The 12,170-nt window shown below is 37.6% G+C and overlaps 1 protein-coding gene across 1 annotated transcript; it reads right to left on the bottom strand.

The window, feature by feature from the left end:
* Nucleotides 1-1,658: 1,658 nt before the first annotated feature.
* On the bottom strand, nucleotides 1,659-3,170 carry LOC102415268 (olfactory receptor 11G2-like). Its single transcript, XM_006041738.4, has 2 exons — nucleotides 3,154-3,170; nucleotides 1,659-2,589 (listed from the first exon to the last, which is right to left on the bottom strand). The coding sequence occupies exons 1-2, from the start codon at nucleotides 3,168-3,170 to the stop codon at nucleotides 1,680-1,682; spliced, it is 927 nt and encodes a 308-aa protein (XP_006041800.2). The 3' UTR covers nucleotides 1,659-1,679.
* Nucleotides 3,171-12,170: the final 9,000 nt, after the last annotated feature.

Below are 12,170 nucleotides of genomic sequence, written 5' to 3'. Positions count from 1 at the left end.
TCATAGCTTTTCTTCCAAGGAGCAAGTGTCTTTTAATTTCATGGCTGCAGTCACCATCTGCAGTGATTTTGGAGCCCCCAAAATAAAGTCTGTCACTATTTCCATTGTTTCCCCATCTATTTGCCATGAAGTGATGGGACCAGATGCCATGATCTTCTTTTTCTGAATGTTGAGTTTTAAGTAATCTATTTCACTGCTGTCTTTCACTTTCATCAAGAGGCTCTTTAGCTCTTCTTTGCTTTCTGCCATAAGGGTGGTGTTATCTGCATATCTGAGGTTATTGATATTTCTCCCGGCAATCTTGATTCCAGCTTGTGCTTCATCCAGCCTGGCATTTTACATGATGTACTCTGCACATAAGTTATATAAACAGGGTGACAATAAACAGCCTTGACGTACTCCTTTCCCAATTTTGAAATTGAAAAACATCTTCAGAGAACAAAATAATTTCCCATATTTTCCCTCCAGAACCTAGAAGTCTGAATGAAATGATGTTTGTGGGTTTTGGGGTCCTGGCTCCTTTGTTTGCATTGGAGACAGCCTGTGCATTGCCATAGATTCCCCCAAAAACCCAGGAATTGTGGGCAACTGTTTCTTAGGCTCCAGTTCTCAGAAAACTTACCAGTAGAGCTATCATTATTACCTATAAAATTTTGTTTCAAATATACCAAAGAGTGAAAATAAGTCTTTTTTCCTTCTCTTGAATTCAAGACATCCTCTTGCCAAATGAAACCATGGTTAGGTTTCTTATTTATCTTATGAAAGATATTCCTTTTTTTTTAAACCATGAGGACAAATTTATAATCTCATCAGTAAATGACAACTTACATGCTATACATCATTTATTCACTTAATAACAAATATAAGTTGGAGGTATTTCTATATCTGTATATCTAAAATTCTCTCATTTAAGAAATGCTACATCATATTCCATTGCATGAATGTCATACATATTGAAATATGTCTCAATAAATAGGCATTTGAGTGGTTTATAAAAATGCATTTTTCACATATGTATGATTATATGTGTAGATTGAGAATCTAGGAGTGAGTGCAATTGCTGGGATAATGGATATGTGAATTTTAAATTTTCTGAAATTGTTTGCAATGTCCTAAGTAGAAGTTGTATCAGTTTAGACTTTTATCAGTAATATATGTTTTCCCCTCTTAGATGAAAGAATATTTGATGGCTGTACATCATTGGCCATACCCTCCAATACTCTCTTATAGTTTATTATGTATTTCTGTCTTTATGAGTAGAATAAGAAGTATAAAGATTTTTCTAAGCATTTTAAAGTTATTACCAGAGCAAATCACTCAAATTTTCCATTCTTCAGCTTTTAATCTGCAGAATGAGGGAGTTGGATAAAGTCTCTGAGTCCTTTTTCCTAAAAATTTTGGGAAAAGTACGAATAGCCATGATGAATAGGGTCAATAATAGGATGAACAATTCTCGAAGTGTTCAGTTCAGTTCAGTCACTCAGTCATGTCTGACTCTTTGCAACCCTATGGACTGCAGCACTCCAGGCCTCCCTATCTATCACCAACTCCCAGAGTTTACTCAGACTCATGTACATTGAGTTGGTACTAGCTATTTACTTAAGACTTTTTAACCTGGAAAAGTATAAAGATAGCCCAGTTGCCCAAAGATTTCCCCTTTTGTTTCTTGACCACATTTCTCATTTTTGTATTTCCAGAAATTTCTGCAGGGCATATTTTATATCTTTGTTCCTCAGACTGTAGATCACAGGATTAATGAGTGGGGTTCCCACAGAATAAAACAGAGTCACAAGCTTCTGTATTCCAGCATCATGCTCAGATGTTGGGCTCAAATACATGACCATTACTGAACCATAGAAGAGTGAGACCACAGCCAGATGAGACCCACAGGTGGAGAAAGCTTTCCTTTGTCCAGCTGCTGAAGGGACTTTCAATACAGCTCTCAAGACTAGACCATAGGACCCCATGATGCAGAGGAAAGGAATAAATAAGAGGAGAGAACTTATGATTGCCCAAAAAAATTCCATTACGGAGGTTCTAGCACAGGTGAGTGCTAGAAGAGGACCTGGGTCACATAGGAAATGGTCAATAATCCTGGATCCACAGAAGGACATTTGGGAAATGATTATGATGGGGACTGGGAACCAGAGGAAACCAAGTACCCAGCAGCTGATCACGAGATTGGTGCAGAGACGTCCAGTCATGAGAGTGGAGTAATGTAGAGGCCAGCAGATGGCAAGGTATCGATCGAATGCCATAATAGCCAAGAAAAAGCATTCTGTAGAACCCAGGGAGAAGAAAAAGTAGAACTGGAGAAAGCACCCAGAGAAGGAGATGAGCTTGTTGTCAGAGAGGAAGTTGGCCAACATGTTGGGGACAGTGGAGGTGACATACCAGATCTCCAGGAAGGAGAAGTTGGCAAGCAGGATGTACATGGGGGTGTGGAGTCTCTGATCCCAGCACACAGCACAGATGATAGAACCGTTGCCCATGAGGGTCAGGAGGTAGACAGCAGAGAAGAGCACAAAGAGGAGAATCTGCCCCTCCCTGGGGCAAGGGAAGCCCAGGAGGATGAAGCCAGTGATGGTGCTGGAATTGTTGAAGGTGTTGGAGATTTTCATGGGTCTGTGAGCTGTGAAAGGTCATAATTACTGAATATCCCTGGAATAGCAGAAGAGCTCCATTTTCTTTGTCCCAACATGAAACTGAGATTTATTTACTGGTTATTAATTCATTATAATTGAGTGTTTACTTTTAGATACTGGGGATACAGCAATGAACACAAGAGATTAAAACCCATACCTCATGTAGCTTATCCCAGTAAGAGAATGCAATGTGTAATTCTCCTTTTGAACTGAATATATTGAGTTATTGTTCTTCTTGGCAAACATCTTCTTAAGGGCAGGCTGAAGTTATTGGTATGTCAAACAGTAGTGTCATGGTGATGACTGGGGACGTACATGATCTTGCATTTAGAAGGGTTTCTGTAATTTCCTTATGAGTGGAAAACTGCATTTCCTATGTACTCCTTGAATTGTCACCTAATGCAGCTGCTTGTAGGCAGGTACTTTGTTGGATCATGTGATTTTGAAGCAGGAAGGAATGTGTGACTTTTGATGTCATTTAAAAATTGACATTCGGCTATCTTCCAACCTAACTTGCTGATTCATTCTCTCTAGTACCATTATCTGACAATTTCATAAGTAAATTAATCAACTTTCACGGGGAAAATTTCCTGAAAAAATAGCACCAAGAAAGAGGCCATCTAAACAGATTTCTTGAATGATAAAATTAATATATCAATAATATGACCATGTTGAAATAGTTCTGTCTATTCTCTGTGATAAGAATGCAGTGCTGTGCTGGGGAACACTGCACTTTGGAACCCGTTCCTCTGTGTCAGAATCAATATTACTTGCTTCTCAGGTCAAGGGGTACTCATGTGTTCAATAAGAACTTCCATGCTGCTAAGTCGCGTCAGTAGTGTCCGACTCTGTGCGACCCCATAGACGGAAGGCCACCAGTCTCTGCCATCCCTGGGATTCTCCAGGCAAGAACACTGGAGTGGGTTGCCATTTCCTTCTCCAGTGCATGAAAGTGAAAAGAGAAAGTGAAGTTGCTCAGTCGTGTCTGACTCTTTGCGACCCCATGGACTGCAGCCTACCAGGCTCCTCCATCCATGGGATTTCCCAGGCAAGAGTACTGGAGTGGGGTGCCATTGCCTTCTCTGTCCATTTTTATCTTACTGTGCATTACCACAGTACCTTGCTGGCTTCAGCTAGATTGAGATTGGGAGAGGGAGAAGATGACTGCATTATGAGTTCCAGCTTCTATATGTTTTTGCTCAGCTTGTAAATTTATCTGTCAGCTCATGCAGCTCAATTTCAAAAAACATACAACCCAATCAAAACATGGGGAGAAGACTTAAACAGAAATTTCCAAAGAGGACATGCATATGGCCAACCAACACATGAAAAATGCTCAACATTACTCACCATTGCTGCTGCTGCTGCTAAGTCGCATCAGTCGTGTCCAACTCTGTGCGACTCCATAGATGGCAGCCCACCAGGCTCCCCCATCCCTGGGATTCTCCAGGCAAGAACACTGGAGTGGGTTGCCATTTCCTTCTCCATTGCGTGAAAGTGAAAAGTGAAAGTGAAGTTGCTCAGTCGCGTCCGACTCTAGCGACCCCATGGACTGCAGCCTACCAGGCTCCTCCATCCATGGGATTTTCCAGGCAAGAGTACTGGAGTGGCTTGCCATTGTCTTCTCAGAAATGCAAATGAAGACTATAATGAGGTATCCCCTTACACCAGTCAGAATGATCATCATCAAAAAAATCTACAAACAATAAATTCTGGAGAAGGTGTGGAGAAAAGGGAACCCTCTTACACTGTTGGTGGGAATGTAAATTGGTACAGTCACTATCAAGAACAGTATGGAAATTCCTTAAAAACTAAAATTAGAGCTACTGTATGACCCAGCAATCCCTCTCTTGGGCATATACTAGGAGAAAACCATAATTCAAAAAGATACATTGCACCTCAATGCTCATTGCTGTGCTATTTACAATAGCCAGGACATGGAAGCAACCTAAATGTCCATCGATGGGTGAATGGATAAAGATGTGGTGCAATGGAATATTACTCAGCCATAAAAAGGAACAAAATTGTAGCATTTGCAGACACATGGATGGATCCAAAGACTGTCACACAGAGTGAAGTAAATCAGAAAGAGAAAAACAAATATTATATCAATTTTATGTGAAATCTAGAAAAATGATACCAACGAACTTATTTGCAAAGCAGAAATAGAGATACAGACATAGAAAACAAATGTATGGATACCAAGGGGGGGAAGGAGGAGTTGGGATGAACTGAGAGATTAAGATTGATATATATACACTAATATGTATAAGCTAGATAACTAATAAGAACCTACCGTATAGCACAGGGGACTCTACTCAGTGCTCTGTGGTGACCTAAATGGGAAGGAGACCCAAAAAAGGGGATATATGTATATGTATAGCTGATTCACTTTGCTGAAGTGAATGCTGAATTAAAACTTTCATTATGTTTTAATAGCACATCTCTCTTTCTACTATCCTTCATACACAGTTCAGCTGTAGTTCTGTTTATTTCTAAAATATGCCTTGAGCCCTGATGCATCTGCTTCTCTCTCTTTCCCTTGCACTCTCCTAGTTCATGTTACCCATATCATTTCTCTAAATTACTGCAAAGGTCTCCCAAATGATTTCTCTGCTTCCTGCCTTTGCTTCTATACAATCAGTTCTCTACACAGCAGACAGACTGACCTTTAAAAAGTGTCAATAAGATCATGCAATTTCCTTATGCAAAAACATTCCATAACTCAACCTAGAATAAAATCCAAGCTCCCTTTTATGATACATGGGCCCCTGAATGATCTGGCTTCCTATTTTACCATTTTCTTTCCTTCTCCCTTTTCCGATCTGTCTTTTCCTATTCCCCCTTCTTCATTTACACGGGCCTTCTTTGTATCCTGGAATATGCAACTTCTTTACGGACTCGGTTCTTTGCTTTAAATGTTCTCTTTGCCTGAAAATGTATCTGGAGCCCATTTTTCACTTTCCAGCCTAATTATTCTGTTCTTCTGAACACCCTGTGTAAGTATCTCTGTCATTCTTTTGTTCATAAATTCTTATTTATTTTCTTCCTCATACTTATCAAAGTCTGAAATTGTTATTTTTTTTTTTACTTATTTGTGTATCTTTGCCAGCCAAATGAGGGCAAGAATCTTGTCTGTTGGTTTCATTGTTTTATTAAAATTGTGGCACAAAATAGTTTTAGTAAACTTTTTTAAACTGCTCTCTTTTTCAAAATTATTTTTCTGATTATAAAATTTGGTTATTATTGAAACTTTGGAAAATGTATGCATTATAATGAAGAGAATAAAAGCTTCCTTAACAATATCTATACATAGAAGGTATTTTGGAAGAAATATATTCCAAGCCTGAAAACAATAGAGTTTTGTTTTCCACAGTGGAGTGGAGTCTTGCTATCCTCACTAACTTCTCTCAGCAGCCAGCCTGGATGATTCCCTGTGAGTACAGTCCTTTGCCTTGCTGGCCTGGACAGGCTACTCCATACAGAAGCACAGCTTCCAGAACCGGACCATCTGAGTCTGAATCCTGCCTCCACCACATTATAGCCATGGATGCTGGACCAAGTATTAACCTCCCTATGCTTTGGTATCCTTTTCTTAAGGTGAAGTGAATACGACTACAGAGGGCATTTTGAAGATTACAGAAAGAATAGTTTTAAAATGCCTAGCAATATATATAGGGTGTATATATATATATACATGTATATATATATCTATATCTCCTATTGTTTAAACTTTTTCAAAAGCCCAAAAGCAGTGTATTTATCCACTACTGATGAGTGGCAGGCAATTATGTTATGCTAGAAATGGTACTAAATTTGGATACAAGAGCCCAGGATTTGAATTCCAACACTTAAACATTGCATTGTTGTGGCAAATTCTATAAGCCAGCTATTTTCTGACTCTTAGTTTCCTCAAATGTCAGATGGAGATGATAACACCTTCCCCAGAGGGTTGTTATGAAGACTATTGAATGGAATAATAAATTGACAAGGTGGAAGCAACTTCTCAATATCTGATATATGGTAAATATTAGATGTTTTGGGTAAAACTGGCAGAGTTAATAGGAGACTTTTTTCCCCAGAGATGTAGATTCTCCAGCTATATTTTAATATTTTTCTCCTCTAAGAACGGAATTACCTTCTTTCCTGAAGTAAGAAACGGATTCTCAACTGAAGCTTCTCAGTTTTTTGCGGACTCTTCTGAGTAGAAGCAGTTGTCTTTGTAGTAGCCAGCTGGGAGAGAAGGTGTAAAAAGTAGGTTGGATGGGGCTCAGTGAATGTATGTGCTTTGGGATCCATGGATTATAAGCACAGCTTGTCGTCCTCCTTGAGGAATCATTTACTGCCTCTAGAAGGATTGTGCCAGGAGACAGGTTTGTGCTAGTTATTCCCTCGTTCACTCCCTTTCTCCTCTGGAGACAGTTGTGCCTTCATTGTTGCTTTTATTTCCCCAGTGATGGAGGAAGTAATATCTTTTCCTTAGTTTTAGTCTCTTAGAGATGGCCAGAGATTCAATCGACAGGTTGATCAGTCACTCACCAAATCTGTTCAGTAACACCTCTCATATGATCAGGGGAAATTCTGTCAAACAAAACCCAAGCCAAGGTGTTCGGAGTTTGTTCTTTGGTCTTCTGATAAGTTGTTGTCAATTAAGGGTGCTGGGGACAGATGCTTGTCTTGCTATCAGACAGAGGAGACTGGTTTTAGGGAGTAACGAAGCTGTGCAATCACTCTTTTCCCCAGACCATCATGGCCTTTTTCTGTAGAAAAAAAATCTTTAGAAATCGTGTGTTGAATCTGATAAGCATTTATCATTTAGAATTCAATAGTTCTTATTTTTATTTATTTGCACTACAAAACAGTTACTTACAGTTTCAAATAAGAAAATTTAATTTTGAATAAAAATTTTTTTTCCCAAGAATTGACTGCTTTTAAAAGTTTGTTTTAGAACTTTGAGGTTTTCACCAATTTGCTAACACAAAAAGACTCATTTGATTTTAAAAATGATCAATATCTAAACTTGATTGGATCACTGGCCAGAAAACAAAATCTCTCTTCACCTTTTGCTATAAAAGATATAAGCAGTATAATTTGGGAAATTACAGAATAAGGTCTTTATATTTCATAATGGTATTATAGCAGTATAGATTTCTTAACTTTGATAATTATGCGAGGTTATGTGAGAAAATATTTTTTTTTCTAGAAAATACACACTAAATCATTTAGGTAAGTTGTCCTCAGCTTATACTTAATAGGTATATATATAGAGAAAGACAGTGAGACATATGGCCAGAGAGAGGGTAATAGATGTAAAAGGACACAGAGAGACTGTAAGAAATTGTGGTAAAATTTTAAATTTGAAATCCAGATGATGGGCATATAGACATTTTGTACTTTACTATTATTGCAACTTTTCTGCAAAGCTGAAATTTTGTTTGATAATAAAAAACTATAAAAATAATCAGCTCACTTTTATTTATCAAATGTGCCTTTTTTCCCTGGTTCTCAAGGTCTTATTTGGAAGCAGTTAGTCTTTTTAAACATTTGCAAACAAAATATAATTTTTCTTATGATTGCTATGCTATGCTATGCTAAGTCACTTCAGTCGTGTCCAACTCTGTGCGACCCCATGGACGGCAGCCCACCAGGCTCCCCTGTCCCTGGGATTCTCCAGGCAAGAATACTGGAGTGGGTTGCCATTTCCTTCTCCAATACGCAAAAGTGAAAAGTGACAGTGAAGTCGCTCAGTCGTGTCCGACTCTTTGCGACCCCATGGATTGCAGCCTAACAGGCTCCTCTGTCCATGGGATTTTCCAGGCAAGAGTACTGAAGTGGGGTGCCATTGCCTTCTCCATTTCTTATGATTAGATGGGTCCTAAAGAAGATAACAAAAAGAAGAAACATTGCAAAAATATAGAGAAGGGTTTTAGGGAATTATTTCAGCTGTAATAACATATTAGCAAGTAAAGGTGATTCTGCTTTTTGCTGCGTATCTTTTGTGGCTTATGCCTGACTGAATATATAATTTCCAGAAATCCATCATTGAATATTTACTATGTATGTACCACTCCTCTGGATTGTGAATGAATATGAAAATTGGAAAAATAGAGAGATGCAAATAACATTAAAACTTGTCCTCCTTTATCATGGGAATTTAACATGAATATTTCAGAAGAAAAAATATGAAAACGATGCCACAGATATTTTATACAATTATTAATGAGTACGAACTTGGAGCTCTAAAGAACATTGACCTTGGGATAGAAAACAAACTATATCCTAGGTATAAAAGTCCATTCGTGATCCAAAATATATTTCGTATGACTCTATCACTGAAGTAAAATGCAAAAGCTTCTTCAGTTTATACTTTGTGATATTTCTTTAGAATTATTTTCCATATCTTTTCAAATATGTTTATATGTGTATACTTAAGTATGCAATATCCATATTTATGAGTAAACAGGGTTGTAAATTGTGATTTGTATTAAATTTTGCAGACCTATTTACTTTATTCTAGAAGTTCATTTGTACTTATGAGAAATATCAGTTTAAATAGTAGTGAAATGTAAACTGTTGCCAACTCTGTAGGGACATATTAATTCAGAACTAGAAAGTATGCAATATGATTGATAACAGTCTTCAGTTTGAACTGTTGCTAGCATGATTTCACCTCCCTTTATACATTATCAGCTGATGTATCAAAGTTGAGAAACTTCCCCTCTTCTGCATGGTACCAGTGAAACTGACTGATGAGAAGCTGGATGGGCTAACAGGCCTTTTCCCTTCTGTCCAATACTAAGGGCTCACTTTTCAATCTTCAACTCCGGCTCCCATTCCCTCAGGGTACCTAGTGGCTGTTTCTTAATTTAATTCTGAGAAAATTAAGAAAATACAGTTTTGAAGTTACAAATATTAGTTTTGTTAGAAAAAATAAGGGACCTCATGGTTAGTGAGGTTTTATATAGATGAGCATCCTTAAGGTATGCTAGTTCTTTTAAACTGGGAAGCTGAGCTAGATTTATCATTATTATTATTTTTTTTTCTTTTTCCTTTTTTCTTTTTTTTTAAATTTTATTTTATTTTTAGACTTTACATAACTGTATTAGTTTTGCCAAATATCAAAATGAATCCGCCACAGGTATACATGTGTTCCCCATCCTGAACCCTCCTCCCTCCTCCCTCCCCATTCCATCCCTCTGGGTCGTCCCAGTGCACCAGCCCCAAGCATCCAGTATCGTGCATCGAACCTGGACTGGCAACTCATTTCATACATGATATTTTACATGTTTCAATGCCATTCTCCCAAATCTTCCCACCCTCTCCCTCTCCCCCAGAGTCCATAAGACTGTTCTATACATCAGTGTCTCTTTTGCTGTCTCGTACACAGGGTTATTGTTACCATCATTATTATTATTTACAAAATAACTTACTGGAGATTCAAAGTATTCTCAATATACTATTATATATTTTCCTTGACCTGAAATAGGTTTACATCCTAATAAAACCTTTAAAATTGAAAATATGATAACTAAATAAATGCTTTAAAAATTTTCAATTTTTTAATTGGAGGAAAATTGGTTTACAATGTTGTGTTGGTTTCTGCAGTACAACAACACAAATAAGCCATAATTATACATATATCTCCTCCTTCTTGAGCCTTAAAAATGCGTTTATTATATTACTTACTGAATATCATAGTTTAGCCTGCTGCTGCTGCTGCTAAGTCGCTTCAGTCGTGTCCGACTCTGTGCGACCCCATAGACGGCAGCCCACCAGGCTCTGCCGTCCCTGGGATTCTCTGGGCAAGAACACTGGAGTGGGTTGCCATTTCCTTCTCCAATGCAGGAAAGTGAAAAGTGAAAGTGAAGTCGCTCAGTCGCGTCTGACTCTTAGCGACCCCATGGACTGCAGCCAACCAGGCCCCTCCGTCCATGGGATTTTCCAGGCAAGGGTACTGGAGTGGGTTGCCCCTGCCTTCTCCTAGTTTACCTTAAATGTTCTCAGAACATGTATTAGCTTACTTTTGGGCTAAAGTTATCTGATATAAAGCTTATTGCATAATAAAATTGCTGAATTTTCATAATAAATACACTGTTGATTTATTGAGTACTGTACAGAAAATGATAAACAGAATGGCTGCATGGGTACTGAGTGGTTTAAGTGTATAGGTGTTTACCCTCATGATCAGGTGACTGACTGGAAGCTGTGGCTCAGAGCTGAACCTAGCATCATGAGAGAGTATCATACTACTTATCAACAGGCCGGAAAAATGTAAAAATTCAAAGTATGGTTTTTACCAAATGTGTATTACTTTCTCACAACTGTAAAGTTGAAAACTGGTTAAATAGTAAGTTGGGGGCTATCTGTACTTGGTATTGAAACATTTGAAAATAAAGCATACAATTAGAAAAAAAAAACTCAAAATAGGGGGAAAAAAAAAAAAGACCTCCAAAACCTCCATATTACTGCCAAAACATTGCCGTTTCAAATATTTTGAAATGCTTCCCTTTGTATTTTTTTTCTAAAGACCAGATTTTAATTTTTCTGCACATGTGTCATATTGTATTTACGATGCTATGCTATACTTATTCATTGAGTTTTTATCAACCATTTACCCAAACAATAATAGTTGGATATTATTTCAGCTTTAAAGGCACATGGAGAATTTTTCCTGCTTTTAAACAGTATATGTAAGTCTGCTACGATAAATTAATAGTGATGATGAATATGAGTTTGGACTCAGAGAGACCTGGTTGAATCCCTGCTTTCCTAGTTACTATTAGACTGTATTACTGGTAAATTGTTACCTATTCTCTCCAGGCCTGTGTTTTCTACTCTGTAAAACATGTAAAATAGTAATGGCTCATATAATATAATGAGGATTAAAAGAGAGATTGTATACAAAATGCTTAGCTTGGGAGCTCACATATGATAACCTAACATTAAGAGATGCCATAGCATAACAATTTATAGTATGGTTTTTGGAGTCATAGCTGGTTCCAACACTAACTAACTGGGCAACTTGCTTATTCAATCTAGGCTTTAGTTACCTCATCTATAAAATGAAGATATGAATGGTATGCTTGAGGCTGTACATTACTTGAATGGCTAAAGTGGAAGTTCATTTTAGGCACATTGAGAGTTAGCTAGTGTAGCTATTGTGACTTTTAAAATTACCTCACAACTTTTAAGTCCAACATATAGGACAATTTGCTTTTGAAAACAAAGACCATTTCCTATTCTGGTTGCATCACTTGGTTCTACTTTTTTCCCCCAACAATTCTACTTTGTCATGGAAAATGATCAGCCCTTGGCCATCTACCACTCACTGAAATACTTCATTCTCATGAAAGATCTGAGATAGGTTGATATGTCTTTTTTGGCTCATTGATTTACTTAAGCACGCAAGTGCTATTTTCTAAGTGATATGGTCTTGTAGGTTGAGTTCCCTGGAAACAAATACTAATAATAAATAACAGTAATATTTTTACTGTGATGGTATCTGAAGACTGAGTTTTATATTTT

Source organism: Bubalus bubalis, chromosome 11 (genome assembly GCF_019923935.1).
Source record: "Bubalus bubalis isolate 160015118507 breed Murrah chromosome 11, NDDB_SH_1, whole genome shotgun sequence".
NCBI classification, from domain to species: Eukaryota; Metazoa; Chordata; class Mammalia; order Artiodactyla; family Bovidae; genus Bubalus; species Bubalus bubalis.
This window is presented reverse-complemented; position numbering and strand designations above follow the sequence as displayed.